This window comes from Nerophis ophidion, linkage group LG12 (genome assembly GCF_033978795.1).
Source record: "Nerophis ophidion isolate RoL-2023_Sa linkage group LG12, RoL_Noph_v1.0, whole genome shotgun sequence".
NCBI lineage: Eukaryota > Metazoa > Chordata > Actinopteri > Syngnathiformes > Syngnathidae > Nerophis > Nerophis ophidion.
The window spans coordinates 54825686-54837568 of NC_084622.1; the positions used below are offsets into that span (position 1 = coordinate 54825686).

The 11883-nt window shown below is 41.1% G+C and overlaps 1 protein-coding gene across 1 annotated transcript in view; it reads left to right on the forward strand.

The window, feature by feature from the left end:
• Window positions 1-3842: 3842 nt before the first annotated feature.
• The window catches only part of mob2a (MOB kinase activator 2a), a 124271-nt gene continuing 116230 nt past the window's right edge, over window positions 3843-11883 (forward strand). The window contains exon 1 of the mRNA XM_061917760.1: window positions 3843-4287. Coding sequence (XP_061773744.1) covers window positions 4271-4287 — 17 coding nt within the window. The 5' untranslated portion in view covers window positions 3843-4270. The remainder of the gene's footprint in view (window positions 4288-11883) is intronic.

Consider the following 11883-nt stretch of genomic DNA (forward strand, 5'->3'; position numbering starts at 1 on the left):
TTGCTAGATATCTCGAGATGTATGTTGTAATATGTATACAGTTGTGATCAAAATTATTCAACCCCCACACAATTTTGGTGTTTTAGCAAGTTGGACATTTATTCCGTATTGTGTTTATAGTCATATCAAATAAAGATGTGTCAAATAGACAAATGCAACTTAAATTGTAACACTGTATTTTACAAAATACCAAAAAAAGGACATTTTTCCTAATATCTCATTGACAAAATTATTCAACCCCCTAGTTACATGCATCTTAAGTACTTAGTAGAACAGCCTTTGGCAGTAATTACAGCCTTCAAACGTGATACATAACCGGACACAAGCTTCTTGCAACGATCTACAGGTATTTTAGCCCATTCCTCTTGGGCAAAGGCCTCCAGTTCATTCATATTCTTGGGCTTGTGTGCTGCAACGGACTTCTTCAAGTCCCACCACAGGTTTTCTATAGGATTTAGGTCTGGCGACTGTGAAGGCCACTCCAGAGTCTTCCCGCCCTTCTTCTGCAACCACTCTGATGTTGATTTGGAGGTATGCTTGGGGTCGTTGTCCTGTTGGAAGGTCCAACGTCTCCCAAGCCTCAGCTTCGTCACTGACTTCATGACATTTGCAGCTAATATATCCTGCTAGGAAATATAATTCATAATGCCTTGAACGCGCTGGAGATCCCCGATACCTGAGGCAGAGAAACAGCCCCAGAGCATGATTGACCCCCCACCATGCTTAACAGTAGGCAAGGTGTTCTTCTCTTTGTAAGCTTCATTTTTTCTCCTCCAGACATAACGTTGATTCATAGGCCCAAAGAGTTCCAGTTTTGTCTCATCACTCCATAGAACAGTTTCCCAAAACCTTTGGGGTTTGTCCAGATGATTTTTGCCATACTGGAGTCTATTTTTCTTGTGCCTGGTAGTCAGAAGTGGGGTGCGCCTGAGAGTTCGGGCATGGAGGCCTTCATCTTGTAGTGCGCGCTATATTGTCTGTGATGAAACCTGCGTTCCCCCCTCTGCAATGTCCTGTTGTAGTTCCTCAGCTGTTACCCGGGGGTTTTTCACCACTGTACGCACACAGCATCCTCTTTCTACCACACCAAGGTAGTGTTTCCACTGTGCCTTTAGCTTTAAACTTGCGAATTATGCTCCCAACTGTGTCTCTTGGAATGTGTAATGTCTTTGCTATTTTCTTATATCCATATCCTTTCTTATGAAGAGAAATGACCTCCTCTCTTGACTTCTTTGACCACTCCTTGGACTTCACCATGTTACAAATACACCATTGACCATCTACAAGAAGCTGAGCGTCACAGTCTTTTTCAATCTGTTTAATTGTTGCTCGTTATGGTTCTAATCACATCTACAGGTGTTTTTAACACCTGATTGAAAATACCTTATTCAAATTCTGTTCTCAAGAGTTATGATCTTCAACGGGTTGAATAATTTTGTCAATGAGATATTAAGAGAAATGACACTGTTTGGTATGTTACAAAATATAATGTTGTAATTCAAGTTGCATTTGTCTATTTAATGCATCTTTATTTGATATGACTATAAACAAAATACGGAATAAATGTCCAACTTGCTAAAACACCAAAATTGTGTGGAGGTTGATTAATTTTGATCACAACTGTATGTGCTTTGCTATGGAATTTTTTCCCCACTCCAAACTGGGCCCCCTTAGGAGCCCAGTCTGGATTGTATTTTTTTTTTTACTCATCCTTCCCCAGCGTTTACCTTTTTCCCATCTTTTACGGGGCGCCTTATGGCGACCCATTAATGTCCCTATTCTGTAACCCTGTATAGTTTTTTTTTGTCTAATCTTGAACGGGTTTGGGTTAAAAACAAAGTTTCCTTGTACTTGTACTACTGACAACAAAGACCTATCCCAGGGGTAGGGAACCTATGGCTCTAAAGCCAGTTGTGACTCTTTTGATGACCGCATCTGGCTCTTAGATAAATCATAGCTAACATTAATTAACAGTAATTAATTAACATTAGGTAATTAATAATTCAGCTGGTAATCGCAGTGTTAAAAATAACGTTCAAAATATAAAACATTCTCATGCATTTGAATCCATCCATCCTTTCTTTTTTCTACCGCACCTGTTCAACAAGTATTTTATTTATTGTTCGTTCTGCTTCACAACAACAGTTATTAAAAGAATGGGAGACTTATCATGCTCTAAAAATGTTGGTCATACTTAAAATGCACGCATTTAGTTGTATTCAGGTTAAAAATATATGTTTTAAATAAATATTTTGAATAGACTCCCTTTTTAGACCAGTTGATCTGCCGTTTCTTTTCTTTTTCTCCTATGTCCCACTCTCCCTTGTGGAGGGGGTCCGGTCCGATCCGGTGACCATGGATGACGTACTGGCTGTCTAGAGTCAGGACCCAGGATGGACCGCTCGTCCAGAGTCGGGACCCAGGATGGACTGCTTGCCTGTGTATCGGCTGGGGACATCCGTGCGCTGCTGATCCGCCTCCGCTTGGGATTGTTTCCTGCTGGCTACGATGCGAACGGGACTCTCGCTGCTGTGTTGGATCCGCTTTGGACTGGACTCTCGCGGCTGTGTTGGATCCATTATGGATTGAACTTTCACAGTATCATGTTAGACCCACTCGGCATCCATTGCTTTCATCCTCTCCAAGGTTCTCATAGTCATCATTGTCACTGACGTCCCACTGGGTGTGAGTTTTCCTTGCCCTTATGTGGGCCTACCGAAGATGTCGTAGTGGTTTGTGCAGCCCTTTGAGACACTAGTGATTTAGGGCTATATAAGTAAACATTGATTGATTGATTGATATATTATATGGCTCTCACGGAAATACATTTTAAAATATTTGGCTCTCTCAGCCAAAAAGGTTCCCGACCCCTGACCTATCCTATCCTATCCTATCCAGTGGGTGATTAAGGGTGATGGGTCAAATGCAGTGAATAATTTCGCCACAACCTAGCGCAGGGGTAGGGAACCTATGGCTCTAGACCCAGATGTGGCTCTTTTGATGACTGCATCTGGCTCTCGGATAAATCTCAGCTGACATTGCGTAACACGATAAGTAATGAATAATTCCACATGTAATCACAGTGTTAAAAAAAAAATTCAAAATATAAAACATTCTCATGCATTTTTAATCCATCCATCCGTTTTCTACCGCACCAGTTCAAGAAGTTGCGTTAATGGTAGGAAGTTATTTATTGGTTAGTGTAGGGCTTGCCCTCCTGGGGGGTTTTCAGACCACGAAGCACCGACATTAGAGCCTGTTTCAGGGTTACAATATTGTTTTATTTTTCAATAAGTCTCTCAGTTTCTATCCAGCAATTGTCTTTTCCTCTTTCGTTCTCGCTCGCGCTCTGGCTCCAGGCCCAACCCCGTCTCTCCTCCTGGCTACTGCTTATAAACAGAGCGACAGGTGATTAGATAACAAGGCCCAAGTGGGCCATCTATGCACCTGTCGCTGATTTCGAGGCCGATCCTGGCAACACCCCACTTCGCTGCAGGCCCGCAGGCCACGCCCCCCTCCACAGTTATCTTCAGAATAACAGTGTTATTAGAAAGAATAACACTTGGTCTTACTTAAAATACACGCATTTAGTTGTGTTCAGTGTTGGAAAAAAATATTATAAGGCTCTTACGGAAATACATTTTAAAATTTTTGGATTCTTGGCTCCCTCAGCCAAAAAGGTTCACGACCCCTGACCTAGCGTGTGTGTGTGACAATCATTGGTACTTAATCCCTAATAGGCCGAAAAAAAAAAAAAGTGTCATCATTTCGTGCTATTGGATGCATGAAAGCATCAAAGGCGTTTACGTTCGAGAGCGGCACGCACAGGAGCAGCAGAGTGGAGCTGTTGTGTTTACTTCCGGACATCGACGCGAAAGTGCTTGTCTGAGCAGCAGCGGCGGCGGCAGCCTCACTGGAGCTTTCAGGCTGTCATCTGCAAGCTTTCATGACGGAGCTGACCGGCGTCGATCAGCAGCAACCACAGCCGGACCCCCGTGCGCCTCCGCCCGGCTCTAAAGACCTTTCACAGCCCTGTCTTCCAGGCTAGCTGCGGATCACAACAAGGACAATCACCCCTCCGAGTGTGTGAGGCGCCGTTTGTGCGTGTCTGCGTGCGTGTGGAGGCAACGGACCCCAGGAGCGGGTGCGAGAGAAGGCAGCCCCGGCAGCGAAGGGAGTCGGCCGGGTTAAAGTAGAGGGGGGTCGCCTCCGACTCCTGGCGTTATCCCCCTGCTAACTAGCGTTAGCCCAGCTAGCTCCAGGCGGCACCATGGACTGGTTAATGGGGTGAGTACACACACACACACACACACACACGCACACACGCAGCCTCCTCTCCTTTGACAGGTCACCTGCGCAGTCCTTGTTTTCATACCGCCGGGAGCTTGTCACCGCCGTTATTGGCATTTCCCTCCCCCCGGTCCACCGTCGTGTTGAAAGCCCACACGTTCCCACTTGAAGTCATTATGTTGCCGTGCGCGGCTAGCGCGTTGCTTAGCTTAGCCTAGCCCGGCGAGCTAGCGCGATAGCTAAGCTGGCGGCGGGCTTAACCTGCGCTGATAAACGGACTTAATTCCAGCAAGGACCCGCAGTCTTGTTGTTGACATATTCCAGGCGTGTTATTCTCCACCCGGGAATGACAACACCCGCGTTGGATTCGGAGAATGTCATTCTCGGTGACAGTTCTCTGTAAGGAGATGCTTATTTATAGCAATGAATAACCCAGCGAAGTGGCTAACATGAGCTGGCTCCCTGGTTGAGTTTATGCCCCAGCGCAAGGTGCTTCTTACCGGGTTGCCTCTTTCTACTGGCCGTGCTGGCCCAGCTATGAATGGGAGATGTAAAATATCACAGTAATGGAGTGGTTCTCAACCTTTTTTCAGCGATGTACCCCCCTGTGAACATTTTTTTAATTCAAGTACCCCCTAATCAGAGCAAAGCATTTTGGGTTGAAAAAAAAAAAGAAGTAAAATACAGCACTATGTCATCAGTTTCTGAATTGTTATATTGTATAACAGTGCAAAAATATTGCTCATTTGTAGTGGTCTTTCTTGAACTATTTGGGAAAAAAAGATAAACAAATAACTAAATACTTGTTGAAAAATAAACAAGTGATTCAATTATAAATAAAGATTTCTTCACATAGAAGTAATCATCAATTTAAATGCCTACTGAAATTAGATTTTTTTTTATTTAAACGGGCATAGCAGGTCCATTCTATGTGTCATACTTGATCATTTTGCGATATTGCCATATTTTTGCTGAAAGGATTTAGTAGAGAACATCCACGATAAAGTTCGCAACTTTCGGTGCTAAGAGAAAAGCCCTGCCTCTACCGGAAGTCGCAGACGACGATGTCACAGGTGTGGGGGCTCCTCACATATTCACATTGATTTTGGGACGGCGTGGCGCAGTGGGAGAGTGGCCGTGCGCAACCCGAGCGTCCCTGGTTCAAATCCCACCTAGTACCAACCTCGTCATGTGCGTTGTGTCCTGAGCAAGGCACTTCACCCTTGCTCCTGATGGGTGCTGGTTGGCGCCTTGCATGGCAGCTCCCTCCATCAGTGTGTGAATGTGTGTGTGAATGGGTAAATGTGGAAGTAGTGTCAAAGCGCTTTGAGTACTTTGAAGGTAGAAAAGCGCCATACAAGTACAACCCATTTATTTATTTTATTTATTTATTTTAATGGGAGCCTCCAACAAAAAGTGCTATTCGGACCGAGAAAACGACAATTTCTCCATTAATTTGAGCGAGAATGAAAGATTTGTGTTTGCCGATATTGATAGCGACGGATTAGAAAAAACCCCAAAAAAAACACGATTGCATTGGGGCGGATTCCAATGTTTTTAGACACATTTACTAGGGATAATTCTGGGAAATCCCTTATCTTTCTATTGTGTTGCTAGTGTTTTAGTGAGTTTAACAGTACCTGATAGTCGGAGGTGTGTCTCCAAGGGTGTCTTGACGCCAATGTCTCAGGGGAGTCGACGGCAGCTATGGACGGCACAAGTTCAGCGGATCTCTGATAAGAAGCGACTTTATACCACAATTTTCTTACCGAAACCTGCTGGTTGACATTCTGCCGTGATTCATGTTCGCTTGACCGTGCTCTGATCCATAGTAAAGTTTCACCTCCAGGAATTTTAAACAAGGAATCACAGTGTGTTTGTGTGGCTAAAGGCTAAAGCTTCCCAACTCCATCTTTCTACTTTGACTTCTCCAATATTAATTGAACAAATTGCAAAAGATTCAGCAACACAGATGTCCAGAATACTGTGTAATTATGGGGTTAAAGCAGACGACTTTTAGCTGTGTGTGTGCGCAGCGCTCATATTTCCTTAAACCCATGACGTCTTCGTACACGTCATCATTACACACCGTTTTCAAGACGAAACTCTCGGGAAATTTACAATTGCAATTTAGTAAACTAAAAAGGCCGTATTGGCATTTGTTGCAATGTTAATATTCCATCATTGATGTATAAACTATCAGACTGCGTGGTGGGTAGTAGTGGGTTTCAGTAGGCCTTTAAATTGCCCTCTTTGGGGATTGTAATAGAGATCCATCTGGATTCATGAACTTAAATCTAAACGTTTCTTCACAAAAAAAATAAATCTTTAACATCAATATTTATGGAACATGTCCACAAAAAATCTAGCTGTCAACATTGAATATTGCATTGTTGTATTTTTTTCACAGTTTATGAACTTAAATTCATATTTTGTTGAAGTATTCTTCAATAAATATATTTATAAAGGATTTTTGAATTGTTGATATTTTTAGAATATTTAAAAAAAATCTCTCCTACCCCTTGGCATACCTTCAAGTACCCCCAGGGGTACGCGTACCCCCATTTGAGAACCACTGCAGTAATGGATGCTTGTATTGACAGTTTCAAGTTAATCATTCTAAACCCTGCAGTTAGAGAGTACTTTGTGCTTGTAGAAGCTGGAGAAAGCTATTATGGTGATGTCAATCAGAAGTTAGAGGCCACCATTTAACCACCTTCTAGCCCAGTGTTTTTCAACCACTGTGCTGCGGCACACTAGTGTGCCGTGAGATACAGTCTGGTGTGCCGTGGGAGATTATGTAGTTTCACCTATTTGGGTTGAAAATAGTTTTTTGCCAACCAGTTTTTGTAGTCTGTAAATGATGTGTTGTTGTTGTTGTTGAGTGTTGGTGTTGTCTATATCTCATTTAATACTCTTCCATATCAGTAGGTAGCAGCCGATAGCTAACTGCATTGTAGATGTCGGAAACAGCGGGAGGCAGTGTGCAGGTAAAAAAGGTGTCTAGTGCTTAAACCGAAAATAAACAAAAGGTGAGTGCCCCGGTGAAAAGGTAGTGAAGCTTAGGGATGGCTATGGAAAACCAAAGTAAAACTGAACTGGGTGCAAAGTAAAGAAAAACAGAATGCTGGACGACAGCAAAGACTTACTGTGGAGCAAAACAGCAACAAAAAAAAATAATATATATATATATATCAGGGTGTGATGTGACAGTAAACCTACTTTGAGTCAAGAGCTATAGTGATGCATGCTTGGTTATGCTTTAAAGTCATATCCAACTATTGCGACGACGACTTGTTACTGTCAACTGAGTTTCGTTTTTTAATGATTTCTGCTGGTGGTGTGCCTCCGGATTTTATCAACGCAAAAAATGTGCCTTGGTTCAAAAATGGTTGAAAAACACTGTTCTAGCCAACTATCCTGTGAATTAGGGCTGGGCAATATGGGCTTTTTTTAATCAATCAATCAATGTTTATTTATATACCCCTAAATCACCAGTGTCTCAAAGGGCTGCACAAACCACAACACAAACCACAACGACATTGTAGAGCCCACATAAGGGCAAGGAAAACTCACCCCAGTGGGACGTCGGTCACAGTGACAATGATGACTATGAGATACCTTGGAGAGGACCGCATATGTGGTATATGTTATTTGACATCTTCCCGCTTGAAGCCAAACCACCGCCAGATGATGGACCCCCTGCTGCTTTTCTTGGGAATTACTTCTTCCTTCATTCGCACCTTCTTTCTCTCGTATCACGACTCGCACGGCTGCGCTAGCACCACAGATAACGTTACCCATGCTGCTACCTCTCTGCTCCGCAAGGGCGTTATACATATGTACCGTAAAAAAGGTACGCTTGTTGTCTGTGAGAAGGAGAGACAGGAAGGAGTGAGAAGAGCCTGTAGTGTAATGCCCCCAATCCAATCCAATCCACTTTATTTATATAGCACATTTAAACAACAATAACATTTCCAAAGTGCTGCACAGCCATGTTAAAAATCAATCAATCAACAATTGTAAAAAAAAAATAAAATAAAATAAATAAAATAAAATAAAAAAAGCTTAAAGCGACGGCATGAGAACGTATACTCCAATATCACGATATAGTCATTTTCTATATCGCACAGAGACAAACTCGCGATATATCGTGTATATTGATATATCGCCCAGCCCTACTGTGAATAATGTCTATTAAGATGTGCAGGAAATAAGATAGAATGTGGTAGGCACTGTCTGGGCTGTATTTTCTATAGCGGTGTTTTTCAACCTTTTTTGAGCCAAGGCTCATTTTTGACTTTGAAGAAATCCGGAGGCACATCACTATGGAAGTAGAATTGTCTCACATCAACTTATTTATGTATGTCAATATGATATTAATACATATGCATGTATTAGAAAATATACAAAAACAAATAGGATATACAAATGAATAAATATTTTTTATAAATAAATGCATATTTGTAAATATATTTGTGAGATTTGAAAATATATACAAACAAAATGTATAAATATAAAAAATATGACCTTCGAATAAATGAAGAATTTTTATAAATAAACATGTATTAGTAAATATATTTTTGAAATTTGAATATAAATATGCTTGATTTTTGTATTTGTATTGAATTTGCATATGTGGATCGCTTTTTTGCTTTTGTGTCGATGAGACATTCCCACCACAAACCAGGTGCACAAATAAATGTGGAGTTACACACTCCCCTGAGCAACCAGCAGAGGGCACTGCAGCCAGAGCGGTCTCGGTCATAGATATGGTCAGACACTGGCGAGCCAATCAGAGGCACACGAAGGATCATATGATGATGATTTGACACACATTGCATTGATAAGGGATCAGTATCTACATCGAGACCAGGTCATTAAACGGCATTGTTATAATAAAATAAGCAGCTAGCACGGTCTTTCAGATAAACTGGATACATTAGCATTAGCTTATACAACGCTAACGTTTGCAAGCTCAGGCCCGTTGTGCTGTCTCTCTTTAAAGACGTGGATTGTTTTTGTGCGGAGAACTCTGGTTATTTTGCAAATAATGCATATAATGCTCTGTGACCAAGACCGCTCTGACTGCAGTGCCCTCTGATGGTAGTTCAGGGGAGTGTGTAGGTCACATTTATTTGTGCATCTGGTTTGTGGGAGGAATGTCTCATCGACGCAAAAGCAGAAGAACGATCCACATATGCAAATTAAATACAAATACAAAATCAAGCATATTTATATTCAAATCTCAAAAATATATTAAGAAATACATATTTATTTTTACTAATTCTTGTACCAGTCCCATATCATCTACGGCTTTTGGAACTAAGTGCACACACAACAACCTATCTGGATTCGATAGGGAATCAGTTCGATAAGAGGATTCAATAATGGCATCGACATCGATAATTTCTTAACGAAAATCATTCCTAGTTTCATGGTGTCCTTCGAGCGCTATTCCCAGCACCTGGTTTGTTTTAGCAATCAAAAAAATTTAAGTTGTTGCTATCTTTTTTTGTGTGGACTTTGTTGATTGTCATGTCATGTACGGATGTACTTTGTGGACGCCTTCTCTGCTCCACACGCTGTAAGTCTTTGCTGTCGTCCAGCATTCAGTTTTTGTTTACATTGTAGCCAGTTCAGTTTTAATTTCGTTCTGCATAGCCATCCTTAAGCTTCATAGCCATCCTCAAGCTTCAATGCCTTTTCTTAGGTGCACTCAAATTTTGTATATTTTTGGTTTAAGTATGAGATACCTTTTTATCTACGCTCTGCCTCCCGCTGTCGTCTGCATATTGTGATCACGACAAACCATCGTCATCTCATACGACCTGTTGTTCATCTACAAAGCAATTAGCTACCGGCTACCACCTACATATACAGAAGAGAATAACATGGTTACTCTGCCGAGCTCTAGACAGCACCGACACTCAACAACGGCGCATTATTTGCGGGTTATAATTACTGTTTTTTCGCAAAAAATATTTTTAACCCAAATAAGTGAAACTACATAATCTCCCATGGCACACCAGACTGTATCTCACGGCACAGTAGTTGAAAAACACTGTGCTACGGTAACACAATATTGTAGATAACACAGTTAGGAAATGTGTTAGGTTCAAAAACCTTATGTAACAACAATCAAACAAATACTGCACACTTCTTTTGTTGCACTGTGTGGTTTTGCAAGGTAAGTGTTTTTTCTTTCATTCTTGTTGGCTTACTGTGTGCACCATAGAGCAGGCAGGGTAGGGCAGAGCAGGGGTGGAGGACTGCTGTCTGAGCTGCTTCTTCACCATGTGACATTTTTGGCTGAGAGATAACATTCAGCATAAAAAAGACCCACACGCCACCACAGTATCATCTTTTTTACACTTGTGGCATTCGTATTCATACTCCTCAGCAGGTTAGGATTACGCAAAGTCTAAAGTAAAGTTCGCTTTGTATTGGTATTCTAACTTTTGCATTGATACTTTTTTATTGACAGGACTGCAGTGTATTTGTGGTTTGCGGTGGCAGGGGTCTAAATGACATAAATGAAAAAAACATTTGTGTATTCAAAGACAAATCTTTATTATTTATTGGTATCAACGTATATGCTTGTTGTCATTACATTACATTTCTGCAGAGTGCAGCACAGATACATAAATATATATCTATATTTAGGATGGGCGATATGGCCTTTTATCAGTATCTCAATATTTTTGGGACATGTCACGATACACGATATATATCTGGATATTTTGCCTCAGCCCTGAATGAACACTTGATGCATATAATCACAGCAGTATGATGATTCTATGTGTCTACATCAAAACATTCATGCTCATTTTAAACTTTAATGCAGAGAAGTCACTTTAGCAAAACTGTATTTATTAAACAGTTATTAAGCAGTGGCACAAACATCCACACCATTTCCAAAACAGAAAGTGCAAGATTGTCAGAGATATTTTAAAACAAGCTATTAGTGTACTTTTGTGCGTGATGTCACTAAGATGACATATCAAAACAACACTAAATTAAAGTGCACTTTTTTTTACTTAATGCAACTACAATAGTTAAAAACAAATAAAGTGCACTTTTGTGCATGATGTCACACAATATATTTCAAAAACTGTCATAAAAATGAGCTGCATGATAGAAAATCTTATAATGTATGTCCTTCGCTATGTGGTAGGTTCCGGCGGACGTTATCTCCTTCTGTTGTTGATTTTTTTTTTTTCATGCGGTGTTGATCTGCAAATTGTTGCTTCGTTATTTTGGGGGTGTGGCACCAAACGGAGATGTTGACATGCAAATTTTCATCACTCTTCATTCTCTAGCGGGAGACTTTTCAAATGATGCTACATTAGCAGTGCTGCTACTTTTTGTAGCAACGCTTTTGCCGCATAATTGTTCAACATATAAAAAGTACCGGTATTTTTCAAAGGCAGTATAATTAATCAATTCGTATTGCGGTACTCTATATTAGTACCATATAACCCTGTAGTGCAGGGATGCAGGGCCCAAAACAAACACATTTCACTGTCTGGTATAATGAATGCGTTTTGAAAATGTAAGCATTTCGGTATAATCATGTGGGCGGTACTTTAA